This window comes from Mytilus californianus, unplaced genomic scaffold (genome assembly GCF_021869535.1).
Source record: "Mytilus californianus isolate M0D057914Y unplaced genomic scaffold, xbMytCali1.0.p SCAF_4, whole genome shotgun sequence".
NCBI lineage: Eukaryota > Metazoa > Mollusca > Bivalvia > Mytilida > Mytilidae > Mytilus > Mytilus californianus.
The window spans coordinates 91,340,100-91,364,894 of NW_026262690.1; the positions used below are offsets into that span (position 1 = coordinate 91,340,100).

Here is a 24,795-nt window from a genome sequence, read left to right on the forward strand (position 1 = left end):
CTCACTTTTGACCTGTAGAGGTTACATGTGGTAGAGTTTGTCTCCTAATAGCATTTAGTCACTGATTGATATTGTCTTCATCTCTTACAAATAACTTAACAATGACCAGTGAGTGGAATACATTTAATGATAAAAAGGGTTTTTCTCATTGTTGAAGGCCATATGATGACTATAGATTTATGTCATTTGGTCTCTGGTGGAGAGGTGTCTCATTGCCAATCATCTTCTTATTTTATAATCTTGAAGATTTTAGTTTAGGTTTCACTTTTTTGTTCTTTTTTAGTTGATTTTTATGTTTTTTGTTTTTGGGAGGTAGACAAAGCAATTTTAATTGCATTGGGTGTCCTCCATTGATTCCCCATTGATTCCCTTTACAATATCTTTGAGATTAAGCTATTTAAAGACAATGAATATACATGTACCTGTACATTAAAAAAAAAGTAATGTCTGGTCAGGTTAAGGCATTAAAATCTGTTGCCCAGTGTTGAGACTACCCTGCTTGCAATAACTCTTGGGAGTGATCCGTAAGTGACCTTCTGCAAAGCAAAAATTCACCCCTAAACAAAATATCCTGTTTTCCAGTGGCATACCTTCATCTCTGTTAACCCACTTTGCTAACTAACTCAGTTGTATAGCATGAAATATTAACCACTTGATGTTCATCTTCATTACAGAACACTAACTGGACAGCTGATTGAGAGAGTAGCCAATGAATTCAACAAGTTACAGTTTAATGTTACAAAGAGCAAGGGACATGCGTTAGTAGACAAAATTAGACCAGTAAGTTATCTTTCATTGGAAAAAAATCAAAATAAATTTAAACTTTTAACTCAGTATTACGAAGTAACCATCTGAAGACCTAGATATTTGTTTATGTACAGTGAAAAAATGCAGTGTACAGTTTATACTGTATGCAATAATAAGAACAATTTAAAATTGCAGGCATACAAGATCTACCACTAGGATTATTATTTTGGTTATCTCCCTTGTTACCCAGGAAATAGGTAACCATGATGCCAAAGTTCTGGCTCCAGTATCAATTTTTTTGTGTTGTAATTTTGGCACAAACATTTACAAATACATTCTGCTCATATATTTCTTTAGAAATTCTGTTATTCACTGTAATACTACTCTGAGAATGTCATATTAAATTCTATTTCAGAGAATAACAACAATCACAACAACACTGCAATACAGTTTAGAAGGACATTTTGTTGAGGGTCTAGAAAATGGGAATGTGGAAATCTTGCAGCAATGTCTCAGGACATATGCCCTGATAGATAAGATTAAAGATGCTGAAAATTTGTTCAGAATTAATGTTGTACGACCATATATGGAAAAGGTAATACAATAATTAAAACTTTGATATTTATTTTGCATTAATTAAGGGATCTCAAACATCAGCTAAAAAGTTCAGAGGCCATGCTTGACTTACAAAAGAAAGACTTGGGACAAGTCGGACAAGTAGAATCACCATATGAGTTGTCCGACGGGACAAGTGAAACATCCATGATATAAAACATATAAACCTTCCAAGACTAACAAATGCCTAAAACATGAACTATTTTTTATTGATCATACAAATCTAAATTCATTGATTGAACCAGGGGAACATAAGTGAGGGGAGGAAAATCAATTATAAAACATGCTCACTGACAGAAGCTTTCTTATCAGAGAAGATAAATCCAGAGAGATCCGGTTCATTAGAATCACGATCTTTAATATGTTTAAACAGTTGGGATGTGTGCAAGGCGTTTTTACACACGTGTTGTTGTTTTACCTGGAAGAAGGAATCAAAATAAAAATTGATTTAAGAAAGTTAAAACTTCACCCATATGACTACAGAATGGATAACTTCCATTTATCTGCATTTTCCCCTCTGCGTTACTCAATTAACTCCGTGCCCTCTAGCGGTCTGTAGCAATCGGAGATTAGTCAGAGATCGGCAGAATATAATGACTGACATTATTCAGGTTGCCTCAACGGAGGAACAACCTATATATTATACCTCTTCAATGGGGATTTATGATATAACCAGCCTATTTCCAGTGCTTTTTCATTGGTTATCTATCTATGAATAAAGGACAGATTTCAGTCAATTCTAATCTCGAAAGACAATGTTTAACAGTTTAATAGTTTTGGAGGAAATTTGAGGCTCAGTATTTATAAGACAATAGTTAAAAACAAACATTAAAAACAATAATGGGTAAGTCTTGAATATTTTAGTGTCTAAATGGGTCTCTTTTGGGGAGTATCAGGGAAAATGGGGCTTCATATTTTAAGGGGGTAAAAAAAGGAAAAGCGATTTTCTGTTCAAAATGAAATCTTTCTCTTATTCAAAACAAACAATAGTACAAATTAGATCTAGACCACATTACAAGTTCAGAAATTCAATTTTCCTGCAAATTGGGGGAAAGGGGGGATGAGGTTTCAGCAAAGAACCTGATGACATGGGCAGTGATGATAATCAAAGCTTTCATCATTTCTACACATGATAGTGACATTGAGTAAGCTGGCGAACTTACTTTGGAAGGGCAAATAAACTTTAAAAAAATAATAAAACGATTTTTGATGTAATATTCTTTAATTCGTTACAGACAAACTCATATAACACAACAAATTACTACTTTCATCGGGTAAGCTAAAAGCCCAAAGTGTGACTGTGCGCATTATCAATGTGCAAGATTTTTTACTTTGGATTCAGGCAAGTGAGTTCAGAGGTCGGACAAATTGATTTTCTTGCAACTTGTCCGAATGGACATGTTAGAAATATTGATAATGTAGAGGCCTGATAGATCACACAAATATGTAATCAGATTTTTATAATTTTGCAGCCAAAGTCTGCAAATCTTGGAAATTCTAAAGACATGAAAGTTTTTTTCACAATTCAAATGTACTCATAGGGTTTTGATTCATGTTTATTTGGACCAATGATAATATTTTTGTAAGCTCACATAGACCAAGAATTCATGTTTATTTTTTCAAAATTCTTTTCTCTGAAACTATTGTCAGTCCATTTCATAGACGTTGTTGCCCCTTAATGACAATTTTAAATGATTTGTTATGCTGTTTTGGCTATAATCTTGAAAACTACAATAAATTTTAGACATAGAGAAACTGTACCCAGCAAAAACATTCAGCATCTTTTATTTAGTTTTTTTTGGTGCATTTTTTAAAATTGTTTCTAGAAAACTTTTAACAGGGAGAGAGAAACAAAGAATAGCAACATCCACCAGCAAAATAAGATAGACAAATAAATTAAACACAACTAAAATTGTGAATGTTATTCCAAAATTTCCCTGAAAGAGAGATTTTCATTCATTTTAACTCACTTTGCTTGCTGTCCACATCCGGCTGTTAATTTTCAAAATTTGACCTTTAGAACCAATGAACAGAATAAAACAACACTTGACATAGATGTTCTTACATGGTTCTTACTAATCTGAGTGATGTAACTTTGGTGCTGATTCATCAAACATAGCTACTATGACCTTTTCAAATTTCTGTTTGCTTTGAATTAGGAAAATTTCTCAAAAATAGCTGAATTGAAACCAAACTAGATAGATATAATCCTTTGAAAGTCCTTAAAAAGTGCTGAAGTGTGCTGATCAGAAATTCAAAATTACTGCCAGCAGATGTCAAAATTTACATTGAAATCCTACTGGAAATTATAATTTTTATTTCTTTTTGAGAATGTATTTAGTGAAATGACACAAACAAAGACATCAAATCTTTTTCACCTTGCTCCACTCATAATATTGTTTTAGTTGCAACCTCATAAACTCTCAAATCATCAGTTTCCTCATGTTTCATTTAAGTATTTTTATCTGATGTTCATTTTACAAATTACTTTTAAAAAGGATAAGCATAGGACAAAGGAACAAATAATATGCTAAAATTAATGAAGGAATGTTAGGTAAATGTCAGTTAGACCCTTACAGGCATATCCAGATAAATTTCTATGATGGCCCCAAAAAAATCCTGCTTGTACAGCTAGAAAAGATATACAAATCAACATAACAGAAATTACAGATTGACTCATTATAGGAGAAATTTTCCTTAAATGATGATTTTTTTTACTTGTTTATGACATTTTTGGCAATCATCTTAAAAACTAGAATAGATATAGAGACCACACAAAAACTAGATCTACAAGAAAACAAAGAACATGTAACCTGTGTAATGCAGATACCTATCTTATTTATTCAAACAGATTTGTTTTATGATTATTAATAATCTTCTCAAAATATTAAACATAAAGCATAGCTTTGACCTCTAATACTGTAGTATGTAACACTAGTGGAGAGAGTTTTAACAGTCACACACTTTCAACTGTCATTAAATCTTTATTTTTTTTTATTAAAGTTTAACCCTTGTCTGTCCGTACCTCCATCCCTTTTGTCTCAAAATTGGATTCTGTTCTCTAACCTTAGTTTGCCTCAATCAAATGTAATGAAACTTATACATATTGCTTATTACCACAAAACACAGATCAAGTTTGAACTTGGGTGGCGTCACTTCTACCTTTCTGGAGTTTATGCCCCTTTATATATGGAAAAATTGATGAATTTTTCATTTCCGTTCTATAACTTAAGTTTGCCTCAAACAAATGTTATGAAACTTATACACAATACTTATTACCACAATACACAGATCAAGTTCGAATTTGGGTGGTGTCACTTTTACAGTTCTCAAGTTATGCCTCTTTATAACATTATATGCAAGCAGGGGCATCATCTGTGTCCCATGGACACATTCTCCATTTATTTTAATTTAAACTAGATAAACTAACAGAATAATTTCTTTTATTATGCTATGAGATAGCCAGAAAATGAGCAATACATGTTACCATTACTGTTAATAGTATAAGCACCATTCGCTGACTTAACTGCAACTTGGTCCCCTTTCTTCAGATTTAATATAATACTGGTTGTTCCTGATTCGTGACTAGACCCTTTCAGCCATATAGTTTGTTGCTTGTTATTATTAAGAGTAAGGTAGACAACTAGGTATTTTCCATTCTGAGTCATGACTGTATAAGAAAAATGATAAACTCCAGCAACAGGTGCAGTGAAAATACCAGTGGTTGGATTATAGCCATTAAGTATATTAGTGACAATTTTGTCAAACTTGATATCTTTACCAGTTCCAGGGGTTTGTGAACTGGTCAGCATTGCTGAAAAGGCTGGGATTTTGGTTCTACTTGGACACTGACAGTCTTTATCTAAAATGAATATAAGAATAAGCTATAAGATAAGAAAATGACAGTTAGGTATGAAACTTGGAAACTATCAAAATTGCTTAATTTGTAAATCTTTTTAAAAAGATTAATGTTGTTGTCACTTTAATCTCCTTTCTTGATGTAATTTTATATAATAATGATTTCTAGTGTAAAAATGGAAATATGCATGAAAGAACTGTAATGAAACAATCAACATTTTATTGTATGCAATCACATGATATTTTGACATCCTTAAAATGAGAGAAATTTCATCAATCATATTTTCTTTTTTTTTCAATACAGACAACATCATTTTTTTCTGTTATTTGGGTTGCTGTCTCCATGAAATTTCCCATACCTCTCCTTTAATCCATAACTATATATAATTATCAAATTTATACAATTATTCATGGTTTGTATTGATGAAATGTTTTTATCAGATTTTTTAAAACTAGTTAAGTAAAAAAAGAATAATATGTATAGAATAACTGCACATTGTTTCGAAATATGAAATTTATTTATACAAGGATTTGATAGCACAGCTTGTTGGCTTGTTATAAATTAAAATTAAACAAATCAGCTGAGTGATTCTGCAACATCCTCATGAAGAAAATCATCGTAAAATGGTAACTCAAACAGTTGCTTGGTTTTCTGTTTAAATAGTTTTGAATCTTAAATCCAAAGATGTTTAAAGTTGCCGCTGTATTTATTTCATTTAATCGTTGACAGTATTAGCCCATGATTGTTTCGAAAACCTGGATTTTCCTTGTCAGTCGCCATTTTTGTTTACTTGTCAGACTTGTAAATCACAAGTTGTCTCCCTTATACTGATTTTGATAGTGATTGGACTTCGCTTTAATGTCCTTTGGTTGGTGAGTTTTAGCGATTTTCAAAATTTTTTGACGACTCATATCCTCATTTCGCTGGGAAGAATATGGCCTGGGATTAGAAGCAGATAGAAAGTCAGGATTTGCCAATAATTTCTATCCTGTATCAAGCCAAGTTCAAATAAAATATATGTTCTGAAAAATATGTATGTTTGTTCTTTGTATACTGCATCTGCTACAAATGAAAATTTTGGGCAAAAAATAAACAATTATGAATTTGATGTGGAAGACTTAAAAATTTCTCCTAACCTATATATGTTCGCTAGTTCAATATTAATATAAATATTATTAGCGTCACAAACAAGGCTTTATACAATCATTAACTATAAAAAGCCAAAGTTTATGCCTTTGCAAAAAATATTGCATTTATTATATAAAAGAAAATAAGTATGAAACTTACCTGGACTTTTATTTTTCATTGCCATTTCTAGGAGATCACCAAGAAGCGAACACTCTGAAAAATAGTATATTTGAAACAGTAGTTTTCATCCAGTATATTACATTTGTAGTTCCTTATAATAATTCTATATTTTTGTTATCTTATTTATCAGCTAAAAAACAGTATTATTTTATTTACCTAATTTTGTGTCACATGATCCAATAACCATTTCTGCAAATAACAAAAGTGTCAATAAGGCTGTGTAGTAACTCAACTTCATTTCGATGGTGACTTTGGACAAATTAACTGTTTCTGTGTTTTCATGTTTTTATACACTGGTAGTAATGATGGAATCACTTGACTCGATGAAATCAAACCATCAATTAAAATGAGAAAGATATGGATAATGAGTTTTTATCATGCACTATAACATGACAGGAATATAAATAGTTTATATTAAATTACTTTCTGCTGGTAAGTTGTTAAAATAAAGAACTTACTTTGAAATTATTGATAGTTTTTTCCTTGACTATATAGATTTCATATGAAAAAAGAAAAAAATATTTATAGTTTTTTTCCTTAATTTACAGATGATTAAAAACGATATGGGATATATGTCAATGTGACAGCAGCCCAAAAACAATGAACATTTTATGATATTGCTTTATAGTTTGAGATTAACTTTAGTTTGACTGAATCCTTGGCTTATTAGCACATATGGACCAAAAGGTCCATGTGAGCTTTTGCCAACACTTTATGTCTGTTTGCCCTGCATCGTTATCATAGTTCTGAGTTAACTTTTTCAAAATTCTTCTGCTCTGAAACTCCTAGGCCAAATCTTACCAAAATTTACCTGCATGTTCCTTAGGGCATCTAGTTTGTAAATTTTATCTGAGAATTTGATCCATCAACATATATGGCAGCTGTTGATAGATATAGAAAAGATAGGGTCAGTGTACATGTTTGGTTTATATATTAAAAGATATGATTGATAGAGAAAAAAAGTCACCTCAAAATGTCAGAATGCCATTATCTACCATTGTTTCTTTTTATTTGGTCTGAGGACACAGTTATCATCCTTAGATTTTCGTTGTCTACAAATATAGTCCCTTGTGTGGACAGTGTATAACTTGCAAATTTTATTCATACACTTTCCAAATTTATTTCTTTATATTTTATGCATGAAATATTAAGTAAGGGGATGAAATTACATGTTAAAAAAATTTGGGTGCTGAATCTTTATGTTAAGAAGTGGTTTGGTCCAGTAAAAAAAGGTCAAAAACTAGTATGTCTGAAGCTGTCAAACTGAATTTTAGACCCCCTTAACATAGAATTGTCATTATTTTGAGTAAGAGCTGGTAGACTTTTCTATAATTTTGATATTATTTGTCCCAATAGTAGTACACCACACTTAAAATTTTTTTAATTTGACTTTATTGTCTAAAAGAAATGCACTATGAAATAATTGTAAAATAAAAAAATACGACTTTTACTGAAAATGGAAAATTGGATAAAAAGATAAAAAAAAATTAAAAAACATTTATAAAGGGCTAATTGCTACAGAATTGTAGTTGATATTTCTAACCACCAATAAAAAGGATGCTTACTTTATGAAGAAGAAAAAATTCGCAATAAAATTCAGTCATGTAATTAGTTATGTAATATTAATGATCCTCTAAGTTTGGTTGATTACCATAACTACTAACATTAATTTTCACCTTCAGCAATTATGGTTTTATTTTATAGGTAATCACAGAACAGTTCTTGAAAGCTAACAACCTTCAAGGAATGTATGCAAAAATCCTGGAATTTGTGCCACTACATTGTAAAATTCTCAGGGATGTCACAACTGGGTAATATTTTTATCCATAGTATTGTTAATCTTTATATAATTAAATCTTTGTAAAGCCAATTAAACGATCAGAATGAGGAAAAGGGTCACACTTAAAACATGTTCATTTTTGTCAAGTCTGCAACATTATGTCATGGAAACAAGACATTGCGATCCTAAGCTAATCTTCCAAGATAAGAAAAAAGTGTGTGAAGAAAAAAGTTTGATTTAAAAGAAAAATCTATATTTTACTGATAAATGGACCTTTTTTATGCCCCCGCCGTAGCGGAGGGGGCATTAAGTTTTACCCTTGTCCGTCTGTACGTACATCCCAAAATTGGTTTCCGTTCTCTTACTTGAGTTTGCCTCAACCAAATGTTAAGAAACTTATACACAATACTTATTACCACAAAACACAGATCAAGTTTGAATTTTGGTGGTGTCACTTGAACCGTTCGAGAGTTATGCCCGTTTACAAATGGAAAAATTGCTGAATTTTTCGTTTCCGTTCTTTAATTTTAGTTTGCCTCAACCAAATGTTATGATACTTATACAAAATGCTTATTACCACAAAACACAGATGAAGTTTGAATTTTGGTGGCGTCACTTTAACCGTTCTAGAGTTATGCACCTTTAGAAATGGAAAAATTGCAAAATTTTTATTTTCTTCTAAATATCAAGTTATTTTTAAAATTGGAGTTATCTTCCTTTGTCCATGATTATAGTTGAATCAACTACAATCAATGCTTTATACAATGCAATGTTTAATTTTGACTTCCACTGATAAAACACAGACCAAGTTGAATTTGGGTAGTGTCACTTTAACCATTATTGAGTTATGCCCCTTTATAAATCGAAAGATTGCAAAAGTTTTAGTTTCCATTCTGTAACTTAAGTTTGCCCCAATCAAACATTATGAAACCTATACGCAATATTCATTACCACAAGACTAAGATCACAAATTTTTTGTTTCCGTTTTCTAACTTTAGTTTGCCTCAACCAAATGTTATGAAACTTATACACAATGCTTATTACTACATAATACAGATTAAGTAAGAAATTTGGTGGCAACACTTTTACCATTCTTGAGTTATGTCCCTTTATAAACATAAAAATTGCTGAATTTTTCGTTTACATTCTCTAACTTTAGTTTGTCTCAACCAAATGTTATAAAACTTATACACAGCCATTCTAGAGTTGTGCGTGATTACAAATAGAAAAATTGCTGAATTTTTAGTTTCTGTTCTCTTCTTAAGTTAGCCTCAACCAAATGTTATGAGACTTACACACAATGCTTATTACAACAAAACTCAGATCAAGTTCAAATTTGGGTAGCGTCACTTTTACCGTTCTTCAGTTATGTCCCTTTATAACTATATGACATGCAAGCGGGGGCATCATCTGTGTCCACATGTGGACACTATCCACATTTATTTTTTTACATGCAACATTACACTTTCATACTGACAGCAGAAATCACAGGCAAGACACAGGGTTTCAAGGAACCCATTACAATTTATGCACCCGCCACTAGGCGAAGGGGGCATTAAGTGTTACCCTTGTACGTCCTGTCCGTCCGTCGCGTACATCCCCAAAATTGGTTTCTGTTCTCTAACTTTAGTTTGCCTCAACCAAATATAATAAAACTTATACACAATGCTTATTACCACAAAACACAGATCAAGTTGGAAATTGGGTGGCGTCTCTTTTACCATTCATAAATTATGTCCCTTTATAAACATAAAAATTGCTGAATTTTTCGTTTCCGTTTTCTAATTTTGGTTTGCCTCAACCAAATGTTATCAATCTTATACACAATGCTTATTACCTCAAAACACAGATCAAGGTTGAATTTTGGTGTTCTAGAGTATGTCCCTTTACAAATTGAAAAATTGCTGAATTTTTTTTTTCTGTTCTCTTACTTAAGTTTGCCTCAACCAAATGTTATGAAACTTGTACACAATGCTTATTACCACAAAACTCAGATCAAGTACGAATTGGGGTAGAGTCACTTTTACCGTTCTTGAGTTATGTCCCTTTATAACGTTATATCCAAGCGGGGGACATCATCTGTGTCCATTCCCCATTTATTTTCCGTGATATTCTTAATTTTTGTCTTCAATCACTCTGAGATATACCTGAAAGATTACTATTTCCCCATATTATTAACTACTGTTTGAGGAAATGCTGTCAGATACTTTATTTATTTGCAAAAAGTTAAAAAATATTCAATATATGAAATGGTGAAATTTCAGAATCATTTCATGCAGATGAATATGATGTAATGGACTTGAAGTTAGAAATCTGCATTAATTTTAATAATTGAGTTTCCTTATTATGAGGACTTTTATTTTACAAAAACTTTCAAAGAATAAAACTGTTCTATTTAAGATGTTTCACTTATGAATTTGTACATGTATCACTTATATGTTTTTGTTGAAATTTTTAAAAATTCACTGGATTAGAGATGAAAGGTATGATTTGTGGGAAATCATCTTATACATATAGTATGACAGTAACCAATTAATTTTGATTGAAGTTCAATGACAAATTAGCAATGTTCCATTGTACTTCTCCTTCAGCTTTACAGATTTTTAAGAGTAAAACTGATCTGAACTTGACCTGTAATTCTCTCATGATAAGTGTATTTTACAGATATTTTATTTTGTATGTTTCAACTGTTGGACTTTGAATACAAATTTTTTTAGTTAATAACTATTTCTGGTGACACACAGCTTTCACTGTATTTGATTGAACATTGAACAATTTGGTTGGTATTTGGAAAATTTAAGATATATATGCTATTCTTTTCATTTGTTATTAACGTACGAGTCCAACATGAGCTTTTTGAAATTTTTGTCTTTGAAGTTCAAAGTTCAAGTAATCTTAAAAATTGTCTAAAGAGAGAAATGTGGAAATTTATCATTATTCTCAAAATCTATGGTTACTATTCTGCTATTTTCCCTTTCTAGACTATTCATGATAAATGTAAATTCTGTATATGTAAAGAAATTGGACTCTTCCATTTCAACTGAGGGACTTATGTATGTAGTAATATGGTTATGGTACTATTTATAAATCATTGCAACAATCATTTAAGTGTTCAGTAATTTTCTTGTATCAAACATTTTGAAGTTTTGAAATTTGTATTTGATTGTTCAAAACATTTCGTTTCAGATGAATTTACCTTAAGTTTATTAGAAATCCTTTAAAAGGTTTTTTTTTCAATCAAAAATTTTGATTATTTAATTGACCATGTGCAAGAAAATTGGGTAACACATAAATGGTTTTTGGTGTGATAATATGACTTTTTGTAGTATTTTTGTATTATATATAAATAATGGTGTATAAAGTTTATGGAATATGGAATAATTATTCAAGTTCTCACATAAAATTTTGTGGATGATAAGCATAAGAAGATGATCTGAACTAGCCTACATTGCTATACAAACAGTTACACTTTTCATTGAATATATTATAAAGCATGTTTCACATAAAGAATGCATTTTATTGTATAGCAACTTAATATTTCCCACAGAACAAAATGGAAAGTAAGCATGAAATATTCTGTGATATTGCACTATTGCAAATATAGCTTCAAATTATCGGTGTCATCAGTGCCAAAAAATTGTTGAAACAGTTTTCAAGTTCGGCTTTACAATAAAAGGCTCATTTCATCAATATTGATGAATATAATTTCTCAGAATATATATTGCACTCACAAGCTGGTGCAATATAAAAATTTACTCTGGACAATTATCACCAAAACTTATGCAATAATTAACCCTACAATACCGTAGACCTCTGGACAGTATGTAGATACAGTAATATATAAATTTTCTTTATGAATGGTTGATAGAGCTATTCTACAGTAGAATGTTCAACAAAAGTTTGTTAACTTGTTAAAGTATTAAACTAAAATGCAAGTACCTGTAACACTTTTCAAAGACAACAGCAGATTTTTTTTTTTTCAATATCAATATCTGAAATCTGACATTTTGGTTGATTTGTAGGGTCAATGAGACAACCCAACAATAAAATATAATAAAAAAATCTCTGTTTAAGGCTATTCCAATTAAATGGATGTCATATAGTAGGAAGGGCCCTCAAAAATGAAAGTTCCCTTTCTTACCATCCCACATTCATTTCAATGAAATAGACCTGAAAATATTCTGTATGTACAGTGACCTATAGTTGCTTACATCTATGTTAATTGTTCTCTGTTAGATATTTGTCTGATTTAATGGCAATCATATCTCATCTTATTTGTTTTTATGTAGACATACATACATTTCAAACACCTGTTGTGAACATCTATTAACAATGGCATGGGTTCTAAATTTAAGTGACAAAATATATTAGAAATACTTTCACCATTTTGAAAATTGTTTCATTTAGGCAAATGTGACAAGCGCTGGCAAAATCATTGCATTTGTATAGTATGCACATACTTCTATTGTAGCTCATCTGATACAGTAAGAGGTTATGACTTTTTAGTAAATGCAGTATGGCCTGAGGTGGTCAGTGATATAGAAACAGGAACTTCATCAATATTCGCACCTGGAAATCCAGCAGTTTTTCATAAGGTAAATTTTATTATCTACCGGTACAAGCAAATCTGGAAATCTTTTAACTTTAAACTCATTGCAAGATATATGAAAAGATAAAAGGAATTACCAAAAAGATCAGATCATACTAACAACCTACACCTGAACAACCTGCACCTGAATACCGGGTACCAGTCAAATACAAAAAAAAACATAAGGGCATCATTATCTCAAGTATTTCTTACAATTATTCCACATAGATAGTCCCTAAAACACATCAAATAATAATGTCATTATTATATAGTATATATGGCCATATATGGCCAATTAGATTATAAACCATTTGTATTGCAATAACATAAACAGTACCAATTTTTCTGCACCCCCCCAACCTAGCCATTTCTTATTTTGGCCAATTATTTTAAAGTATTTTATTTACTCCTGGAATATTGATTTGTTTCATTTCATCCATATAATGACTCTACGTATGTATGACAAATATAATGGAGTTTCCTATTATGAATATACATGTGTATATAAACTACCCTCCCGATAGAGAAAAAAAGTTCATTTGCTAATGCAAGAAATAAGAAGCAACTTTTTGGAGAATTCCAAAACTAATGAATGAATAGTGATTAATACAATTTATTTGCAGAAATACAACACCAGCATGGATTTTCTGTGTAAATTTGAGAAACTTTGTGGATCTAAAGCTAGCGTTAAAAGATTAAGAGAACATTCAAGTTACCATACATTTATGAATAAATGGAGTTTACCAGTATATTTCCAAATAAGGTAATTACATTTTTGCTTTAATCGAAATGAAAATATGGAAGGTACATGGATGAATAAAAGATCAGTAAAATTTTCTTCCTACAGTGATTGATATTTAGTTTGAGATCTTGCTGAAAGAAAAATCAATAAAAATGTATGTTGCTTAAAACACTTTGCTTAAAACACATTGAAAAAGGAATATCTTACATGAATCAACCTTAACTATGATATGCTAACATATTACACAAAAATACCTTTAAAGGTAAAATCATGTCATTTGTCTCTATTTGGCGCTTTCTACAGTTTCTCCAAGTCTAGTGATTTGACTCTGAAATGTTGTTTCCGATTACTAACATTGTACTACTCATGCTAGTATCTTGATTTGGCATAAGATAGACTGAAAACTTTCTTAATTAATGTGACATATAAAGAAAAAAAAAATAGCATATAAAATCTGGCCTTTGTTAGTCTTGTATGTTTTTTTTAATTTTAGTACATTTATATGTTTCAGAGTTTTAGTGTGACGTCCATTTTCACTGAACTAGTACACTTTTTTGTTAAGGGGCCAGCTGTAGCCTGCCTCTGAGTGCGGGATTTCTTCGCTGTGTTGAAGACCCATTGGTGGCCTTGGGCTGTTTCATGCTCTTTGTTTGGGTTGTTGTCTCTTTGACACATTCCCCATTTCCATTCTCAATTTTACAATGTAAAGAATTATCATAAATTCATTTACTTCTGTTATTTGTTGTTGCTGCTCCAAACAGATTCCTTGTAGACTGATCATAAATTTAGTTTACTTTTGTGGTTTTAAAGCTTTGAACAGATTGCCAGTATACTGAATTTTTAAAATAATTTTTTAGGTTTCAAGATATAGCAGGACAGTTAGAGACAGCTCTATGTACTGGTTTAAATACAGTGAAAGGTTAGTATCAATCATTCAGGGACAATTCGCCATTTCATTATCTAAAGGACTGGGTAATTTTATTATTCATGCCCCAAATGAAAGTAATGTCACCTCATTGGTGGAACTTCCATTGTTTGAGACATTGTTATACAATCACAATGTTTTGATGTATGCTTTTGATTACCCAGAATGCATTAGATTCTGAAATGGTAAATTTGGAGTGAAATATAAAGGTGTTTTTAAAAACTCCAGAAAAAACAAACAAACAAACAAAGATTATTGTGATTGGTAGCAACTTATAGTGTTGTGTATATAAAACAGATATGTTTTAGTTGTTCTTGAGGCTGTATTCTATAAATGTATCATAGATTTGACAAGAACCCAACAACATCTTTCTGAGTCTAGACCTGTTGAATAAATTCAACTGAGAGGTTACCAAATATCTGCTATCAAAAGTTTTTAAAAAACTGTAGGCCAAGACAACCACTGATGAAGATCTTGACTTTGCACAGACATAATTTCAAACAATAGCATGATTTTTTCCAGTATGATTATTAAAGATTGTCGATGGTTTTTTAAACGGTTGGCTGTTTCTCAGCTACTATCTCATCAAAGGGCAATAGCCCTGAGAAGAGATGTGGTTGAGAAACATCCTCAATATTGAAAGACCATTGATAGATATAAGAAGATGTGGTATGAGTGCCAATGAGACAACTCTCCATCCAAGTCAAAATTTATAAAAGTAAACCATTATAGGTCACAGTACGGTCTTCAACACGGAGCCTTGGCTCACACCGAACAGTAAGCTATAAAGGGCCCCAAAAAATTACTAGTGTAAAACCATTCAAACGGGAAAACCAAACGGTCTAATCTATATAAAACACAGAAACACTTATGAACCACATCAACAAACGACAACTACTGAACATCAGATTCCTGACTTAAATTATATAATCTGTTTATCGCTATTTTGCCTGTGAAGTCATTGATGTTTACATTGACAACATCACGTGTGTTTTTAGTTTCCGATGATAATTTTCCATCTCAAGCCAGTAGCATGATATGAAAAATTATCACATAAAAGATCAAAGGAAAAAATGCACAAAATAGAGATAACATTATATATATACCTAGGTTACTGTATATATAGTCTTCATTTATCAGATTATACTTTTAGCCTAAAAAACTGCTAAAGGCAAGTTGCTCTACCAATGTAAAAAAAAATGTCCATAGGGTGAAAAAACATTTACAGATTCTCAGAAAAAAAGTTACAGCCACTCAATAGCCTAGACTAATGTACAGGATTTCTTGTTGGATACCAAGTCATTCAAATTCTAGGGTTGTTATGGTGTATAAAGAAAAAATGTGATACGATTGCCATGAGCCAATTATCTACTAAAGATCAGAAACAGAATGAAAACAATGATGTATGCAACCTTACAACTTCAACTAACGATGAAAACCTTAATGGCCATGGAATAACTAATTCGGAAAAAAATTCCACAATACAACAGTTATGGTGCTTTGAAGTGCTCCATATTGTTAAGATTTTAGTTTCTTTGAAATTGTTGTATTCATTGTTCAAACTATTCTTCATTCTACAGGTAATAAACATTTCCATCTTCATTCAACGGTAACATTAGAGGAATGTGTGCGGAGATGTTGGGAGGAAGATATATACCTACAGCCTCTATGTCAGAAATTCTGGAGGCTCACATTACAGATGTTCAGTAGATATGCCACATGGATTCATGATTTATATCAAGATGAGGTAGATATTTATCCTACAACCACCCTTTTGAGGGAGTTGGATATTTATATCTTTTATTGTGAAAACCAAACTGAAGTAACACATAGGGATCACTTTTATTTGATCATTGTAGTATCCGTGGCAACTGTTTTATGTGCATTTATCTCTTTATCACTGGGATGAACATTTCACAATTTTTTTTCAAGGGACAAATTTATAGATTTTAATTATGATGAAAGGCACTTATTCATCCTTGAAGGTCATATACTGTGTATTCATTAATTTTCTTGGATTGAGAAAAAATTGTATTTTCGTGGATATTTGATTTCCGGGTTTTGCCAAAAGTCTGCAATCAAGTCTATAGAAAATGTGTACTACATTGAACATTTAAATGGTTCACCTACACACACAAAATTCTTTAAAATTGGTCTCCCTAGAACTATAATGAATCCACAGTAGTGAATTCTAGATTTTCATTTTTTGTTGCTATGCTCTGTTGGGAAGCTGTCTTTATTACCCAATATATCTGTTTAATATGCTGAAACAAAATTTATGCTTACAATTGCAGATTGTAAACAAGAAAAGTACAGAGGTTAAACCAAATCCAGTAAATGAAGACAATCCTCCAGAAGGCCAACAACAGAATGATGGACCAACAGTACCAGTACAGCCTCCAATAACTAATGGACAGATACTTTGTCTAATATCTGATGTGGAAAGTCTGTCACAGCAGGTGTTTAAATTTATGTTTACTGTCTCAGGGTTATAAGTCTCCTACCGACGAAGTCAAAGGGGACTTTAGGTTTGTACTCTGTCGGTCTGTCTGTCTGGCAAATCAGTTTTCCACACTCTTTTTCTTCAGGCTTGAAGATATTGATTTGATACTTGGTATATAGTTTTATCATGACAAGTTACAGATCAATTTCGAATTTTGTTCCGGTCTGATGATTTTATTCAGAATTATGGTCCTTGGACTTAGAAAATTCACTCAAATAATCAGTTTTCTACACTTTTTTTGGTCATGCTTGAAGATATTGATTTAATAATTGGTATATAGTTTTATCTTATCAAGTTACAGACCAAGTTCGAATTTTGTTCAAGTCTGATGATTTTGTGCAGAGTTATGGTCCTTGGACTTAGAAAATTCACTAAAAAAAATCAGGTTTTCACACTTTTTGTCGCCATGCTTGAAGATATTGATTTAATAATTAGTATAAAGTTTTATCTTATCAAGTTACAGATCAAATTCGAATTTTGTTCCGTCTGATGATTTTGTGCAGAGTTATGGTCCTTGGACTTAGTAAATTCACTCAAATAATCAATTTTCCAAATTTTTTTTTCATCATGCTTGAAGATATTGACTTTATATATGTTATATAGTTTACACCATGACAAGTTATAGATCAAGTTAGCATTTTGTTCCAGTACAATAAATTCTTCACCGGCAGAGGACTATGTATTGCCATGCAATACTCTCAGAAAGCTTGTTTACTAAGTCTTTGTAGATAATATGATTAAAAAATGAAGGAAAAATTTTCTTATAGATCTAGTCATTTTTCACTCATGGCACAGTCTTGCTTTTTTTTAGCTAAAATTACTTTTTAGAAATTTTGTGTTTCACTTTCAGACACCAATCAAAACCCATATAAATACCTGTGTAATTTTGTTTATAGCAACGACTTCTATTTTTAGGTATCGGTAATTTTTGCGGATGTACTGAAACCAAGATTGTGTGCCTTGGGAGTTGATAATGTAGATTCTTTATTAGGTAAGTTATCAAAGGTAGACAGTTGCATTTGATTTAAAATGTAAAAAAAATGGGTTTATTTCAGGGCTTCCAAAAAATATTTGAGCCAGCCGGACATTTTATATCTTATCCCGATTTTAATCCCTTTAGACTTAGTAACAAAAGGCAATTATGGTAATCAGTTGGCCATCATATAACCAATGATTGACATTAAAACGATATTTAACTTTACTTTGATATAAATTCGATGTTCTGACGTAAACTGTTAAATTGAAAGTGCAATCATTGGAAGTGTGCAACATCAGCGTTCTTATTCTGCCTTAGACTCTTTATTTGTGCAAAATAACGTTGTCAAAAACTTTACTTTCGTTTTTAAAAAGCACATTTTCCTAATCCGGATATTGACTTGACAATGGTAAATCACGGACCGGAGACGGATACGTAAAATCCGTGTACGTTCACAAAGCATGATTGAGTTAAGTAGCTCTTTCCAAGTTATTTCTTCAAGAAATTACTCAAAATGAACGTTAGATAAATGTATCAATGATAATTTTAGCATTTTTGAAGAATTAGGATGCATAATTAAATTTCCCACCAGCGCACATGCGCACACGTGTACTAGTTCAAACAACGTGGTTCTGACGATTATTCGTTTAAAACCTTTTTAAATTTTTCGTCAAATCATATTTATTATCGTATTTCTTATAATTTCAATCTTTCAGACTAAATTAATTAGATGCAAACTGCTGAAATGTAAGAAAATAACTTTGAATACCCTTTAGCCTACCCCAGTATTTAACACGATGTACAGTGTTTAAATAAAATAATGAATATCATACAAATTCATTTATAAATATTCTTATTTGAAGTATTATTTTAAAATCTCAGGATACTTTTTTTTAAACTGAATGCTCAGTTAAAATAATATCTACAAAGCGTAATTAAATAGGATGTTATTCCATACACGCTTACATGTTTGACATCATTTACCTGATCACCTTTATGTCCATTGTTATGCATCATTAATTCTATTGATTAAGACAAGCTAAGGACACCTCATCAAAGGTAACAACCTGTAATCAGTGAATGATTTATGGCTTCAATATTACTATTGAAGTGATAATTGTTTGACAGCTTGTTGTTATTTAAATAAAAGAAAACGTGTTTTTTCTACTTTGTATTGATGTACACAAGCTAAAGACCAAGCCGTACATTTATGTACCCAGAGGATTAGACTAACTGAGACACTTCAAAGTATCTGAAATATGCTGCATCTGTTTTATTAAACCCAATTATGACCGAAATATCTTTGTGAAATAGATTGCCACAATTATAAACTAAAATGCCCAAACGGACATGCCCAAAGCCCCAAACGGACATTTTTATCGATCGATAGTTGGTAAAAATTGAAATGACCGTTTTATGAAAATGCCTTGAATAACAAAAAGTGGCAAACTAATTCTATTTGACCGTTTGAGGCTGAGAGCAGCCGGACTTTTTATGAAAGTTTCGGTCAAGTCCGGAATATATGACCGTTTTGGAAGCCCTGGTTTATTTTGGTGGACGAAGGCATAATAAATTCACCAGTCATCTTTTTTTGTCATTGTTCCTCTTTTAAATATTTCTTTTTGTTTTCAAGTTGCTATTTAAAAAAATATGTTATCATGCAAAGTGTAACAGTAATTTTCATTTGTAAAGGCACGCTAACCAAAATCATCTTTTTTCAGTACTGTAGATTAAGAAAATTTTACATGCATTGATTATTGCGATTTCAGAAAATGGTAATGCTATTAAAATTTTAAAAGCTTGTATTTTTTGGCAAATCCTAGTCCATTGCAGTGCAGTTTGCACAATGATAAAAACATTGCAAAAAATTCTGAATTTAAAGTATATTTAGAGTCAGTGTTAAATAGATTCATTGTATAGCAGTTTCATGTAGGTTTGTCTAATTTTTTAGCTTACATTGTATTTTTTTCAATAGGAGTAATGAATTTATTCTCTTTGTACAGTTATCTTCATTTTCATTAAAAATTCAATACTTTTGTTATATATAAAAAAAAAAAGTTAAAATAATATTGAATTACAGATAATATCAGAGAGAGTAGTGACCAGATTAAATCTGAACTCCCACAATTCCAGAGTTATATTGTACAGGATGTGTGTAGTCAGTGTGCTGTACATCTAAAACAAGTCAATGACGTTCCAAGGTTATACAGGAGAACCAATCGAGAGGTAAGATATTCCACAGTTTCAGAGTAAGATCCACAGAACTTAGAAATTAGAATCACCAAATTTCATCAAAATTAAAGAAATACACTTCAATCAAAAAACAAAACAAAAATTGTGAAGTAAGAAAAAAACCACAAGAAAAGATTTCTTAAATTTAATTTTTTTTTTCTTTACCTAGATTTAGGGCATAAAGATCTTTAAAACTAACCAAAGAGTAACAACTTTACACATACACTATACAGTAAAACCTGTCAAAACTAAACCCTGCACAAACTGGAAAACTTGCTGAATTGAAAAAAATCTACACAAACAAAGACTATTTAAGCAATCAAAGACTATTTAAGCAAAATATGCAACTCAAACACCTGCGGCGAATTACCTCAAACTTTTTGTGAGGTTTAAGCTTTTGCTTTGCTATTACTTTGAGATAAAGAACAGAAAAGAAAAGCACTGTTCCTAAGCTTACAGTTTTGTCAAGGGCATTTAGGAATTTTATACCATGAATTAATTTTCAAATTTCATATTTAGTTCAGCATTTCCCTCACTGATAACAATTCACAGAAGAAAAAACCTGGGGACCTTCAGATGAAAAATTCTTAAACTCTGAATTTTTACATTAATTATTAACGGCATTTTAACTGTACAGTATAATGGTAATGAAGTTAAAGAAAAAGTTTGATTTGGTTTTACTAATGTAAATACATTCAAATCAATTTGATGAACAATTTCAGGTACCTAGTAAGCCTTCTCAGTACATACAGAATGTTTGTAAACCACTCACAAATCTACTGGAAGACAGTGGCAGTGTTCTAAGTGAAAGTGTCAAGAATGGTCTTTTACAGGATATATTTTCTTCACTTGCTGAACAGTATGTACTCTTTCAAGAGAAATTTTAGTTAAATAGTCCAATAAAAAAAACAACAAAATAAAAACCACTGAAAAGAAACAGTAGTGGATAAAATAAGCAAATGGCAATCATATGAAATAACTAAGAGAAGGATTATGTATGATTTCCAGTACGACAGCTATTTATTAAAAGTATTGCGAAGTTAAACGGTCGGTTTAGTTAAATTTTTACCTAGAAGTATTGTAAACTCTATGATGTAATGAAATCCATATTACTCTGGTGAAATAATAAAACTGTTGGTGTCCAATAATTGGCATACATTGCATGAAAGAAATCTTTTAATAAACATGTTGACAACAATTCCTGAATCATATTTTTAAACTGAATTTTAGTATATATTCACATTTTTAGATTTTGAATTTTTTTTTTTTATACTGTAAACAGGGCAATTTTTGCGGCATTTTTATTTTCACTTTTTTCGCGGTAAGAATTGAAACGCGAAAATTTCATGGAAACTCAATTCATAAGATGAAGACCATACATGTACGTATATGATATGGATATGATGTAGAGGACCACTGTATAACAGCGTTTTTACAGAGTCTGACGAAAGATCTATATCTCAAATTATAACTGTATTTCTAAATGAAAAGCAATGTAAGAAATCATGACTTTAACTCAAGCTAATCGTATTAACATGGAAGACATCTCAAGCAAGTGGACATTACGAATATTCTTATGTAAACAACACTCGTTACAAATATGTAAATGACACCTGTCAATCATTTTTAAAAGTATTACCTCGTTGAATCTGCGACACAGATCAATCAGATCAAAAGATCGATTAATTAGCATTAATCCTGACAACATTTTATTTGAATTCACTCTTAATTAGGTCTTCTTTTCTGTTATTGTGTATGTATTTTTACAAGCAAACATGACACAACTTTTAATCTCCTTTAACATTAATGAACCGAAAACAAAAGCTTTCTGATTGATTTTATCACTTGATTTACGATACATGTAAAACTGTTCCCTTTCTAAATCATTTATGAAAATATTTTTATAGGCCACAGGAAAATTACGAATTCAAAACTGCGCAAATTTAGGTTGTGTTAATAAATCGCGAAATAAAAACAGCGCGAAAATTTCCCGGTTTACAGTAATTGTTCCCGACTGTTTTTTAAACTAAATTTTTTATATTTATCCTGAAATAAGGTCAAATTCTCCTCTTACAGCCTTTGAACCAAATGTCAAAAACAAAACAAGTTTTTATTCTGACACATATTAAAACTTATAATGTTAATATTTAGATATTATTCTTCAACCTCTGATGTTCTGACTTCTGTAAAGAAAATGGAAGAAAGTTTAAAAAGACTGAAGAAGGGCAGAGGGACAGATAAGAGTGCAGGATCACAAGGGTTGACAGATGATGATAAGATAAGACAGCAAGTTGTGATAGATATAGAAAACTATGGGCAGCAGGTATGTGAATGATTTGACCATAGACTCTCAAAAGCTCCCTGTATTGTTTTTTTTTGTAGAAATTCTTTGGTTTTTTACTGTTTACTTAATTTGAAATTGTCATCAGTAGCAAAACTTCCAATTGTTTGATTTATGATAATTCAAGGACCTTGCAGAATGAAAAACGATATTAGAAACAAAAAACATATTCACATCATTGAATTTGCAAAAGAAAACGTGAACACTAAAAAATTTAACATCCCTAAAAAAAACAAAAAAACTAAACAGTAGACCTTTTTATTTTTGGTTTAAAATGTGACAATACATAAAATGATAGTACTAGGAGACAGGATATATTTAAATTGTACTAATTTATGATTTTATCATATACAACTTTATAGTATGAGGTATACATTAAAGTAGTACAAGTGAGGTACACATAAAAGTATGAGGTATACATTTAAGCAGTAGGAGTGAGGTACACACAAAAGTATGAGGTATACATTGAAGCAGTAGGAGTGAGGTACACACAAAAGTATGATGTATACATTTAAGCAGTAGGAGTGAGACGCACACAAAAGTATGAGGTATACATTTAAGTAGTACAAGTGAGGTACACACAAAAGTATGAGATATACATTTAAGCAGTACAAGTGAGGTACACACAAAAGTATGAGGTATACATTTAAGCAGTCAAGTGAGGTACACACAAAAGTATGAGATATAAATTTAAGCAGTACAAGTGAGGTACACACAAAAGTATGAGGTATATATTTAAGCAGTACAAGTGAGGTACACACAAAAGTATGAGGTATGATAATCCGTTGAAACTTTTTATACTATATATATATATTTATATTTTGTAGATAACAAATTATGGTGTAGACCCAGCAGTGCTAGAACATTATCAGAAATTACTTCAGTTGTCAAGTGAAGCTAAATCAGCTATGACTACCAGTAACTAACTGTGATTATTTTTATACAGAGGGATAATATATTAAATTAATATGGAATCTGTGTTATATTATTTTCCATTCTGATATGATGTCTTGTTTTCACTCTGTGATATATTCCTAGTAAAGATATAAGGAAACCATGTTCAATCCAAATTAATGACTGATAAATACATTTTGTGCACAAAAATTTATAAATTTGTCAATGGTAGATTCTAATGCCACATGAATGCATATCAATATTAGTCCTTTTTCCTTGATAGACTTAAATGCCCTGGTGGTCTTGTGGTACTCACCTTAGTTAGGAGGGTTTGCCTGATCAAACAAAAGACTTGAACATTGGGATTTGCTGCTTCTCCTCGAAGCATGCAGTATTTAGGAGTTAGGGCAAAGACTGTCAGCTCCGAGTCATATAATGTGTAGAGGTATAGTAACATGTCGTCCTGCCAAATGACTGCCTCAGTGGTCTTCTAGTTGCAGGTTCACCACTAGTGTTACCTTGTGAACTTGCATGTTAAAAATCTGGCTCAGCCTGTTGGTCTAGTACAAAGCAGGGTTTATATTTATATAAAAATAAGGAGATGTGGTATGATTGCCAAAGAAACTTTATACCAAAGTTCACATAAAATAGGTGTAAGCAATTATAGGCAACCCTACGGCCTTCAACAATGAAAAAACCCATACTGTATAGTCGGCAATAAAAGGCCCAGACATGAATAATATAAAACAATTCAATTGAGAAAACTAACGGCCTAATTTTTGTCGAGCCTTCGACTTTTGTCGAAAAAGCGAGACATAGCGATCCTACATTCCGTCGGCGTCGGCGTCGTCGTCGTCGTCGTCGTCGTCGTAGTCGTCGGCGGCGTCCACAAATATTCACTCTGTGGTTAAAGTTTTTGAAATTTTAATAACTTTCTTAAACTATCCTGAATTTCTACCAAACTTGGACAGAAGCTTGTTTATGATCATAAGATAATATTCAAAAGTAAATTTTGTAAAAAAAAAAATCCATTTTTTCTGTATTTTACTTATAAATGGACTTAGTTTTTCTGCCAAGAAACATTACATTCACTCTGTGGTTAAAGTTTTTGAAATTTTAATAACTTTCTTAAACTATCCTGGATTTCTACCAAACTTGGAAAGAAGCTTGTTTATGATTAAAAGATAGTATCCAGAAGTAAATTTTGTAAAAAAAAAATTCCATTTTTTCCGTATTTTACTTATAAATGGACTTAGTTTTTCTGCCAGTTAACATTACATTCACT

The 24,795-nt window shown here is 31.2% G+C and overlaps 2 protein-coding genes across 2 annotated transcripts in view; one reads left to right on the forward strand and one right to left on the reverse strand.

The window, feature by feature from the left end:
* LOC127738878 (conserved oligomeric Golgi complex subunit 2-like) overlaps window positions 1-23,594 on the forward strand; it is a 30,258-nt gene extending 6,664 nt beyond the window's left edge. Inside the window, exons 6-18 of the mRNA XM_052250347.1 lie at window positions 675-780; window positions 1,163-1,342; window positions 8,234-8,340; window positions 12,781-12,904; window positions 13,521-13,660; window positions 14,497-14,558; window positions 16,145-16,311; window positions 16,859-17,023; window positions 17,983-18,058; window positions 20,124-20,269; window positions 20,998-21,134; window positions 22,427-22,598; window positions 23,444-23,594. Of these exons, the coding sequence (XP_052106307.1) occupies window positions 675-780; window positions 1,163-1,342; window positions 8,234-8,340; window positions 12,781-12,904; window positions 13,521-13,660; window positions 14,497-14,558; window positions 16,145-16,311; window positions 16,859-17,023; window positions 17,983-18,058; window positions 20,124-20,269; window positions 20,998-21,134; window positions 22,427-22,598; window positions 23,444-23,542 (1,681 nt within the window). The 3' untranslated portion in view covers window positions 23,543-23,594. The remainder of the gene's footprint in view (window positions 1-674; window positions 781-1,162; window positions 1,343-8,233; window positions 8,341-12,780; window positions 12,905-13,520; window positions 13,661-14,496; window positions 14,559-16,144; window positions 16,312-16,858; window positions 17,024-17,982; window positions 18,059-20,123; window positions 20,270-20,997; window positions 21,135-22,426; window positions 22,599-23,443) is intronic.
* Window positions 4,789-6,794, reverse strand: LOC127738899 (complement C1q-like protein 3). Its single transcript, XM_052250383.1, has 3 exons — window positions 6,686-6,794; window positions 6,509-6,562; window positions 4,789-5,224 (listed from the first exon to the last, which is right to left on the reverse strand). The coding sequence occupies exons 1-3, from the start codon at window positions 6,765-6,767 to the stop codon at window positions 4,809-4,811; spliced, it is 552 nt and encodes a 183-aa protein (XP_052106343.1). The 5' UTR covers window positions 6,768-6,794; the 3' UTR covers window positions 4,789-4,808.
* Window positions 23,595-24,795: the final 1,201 nt, after the last annotated feature.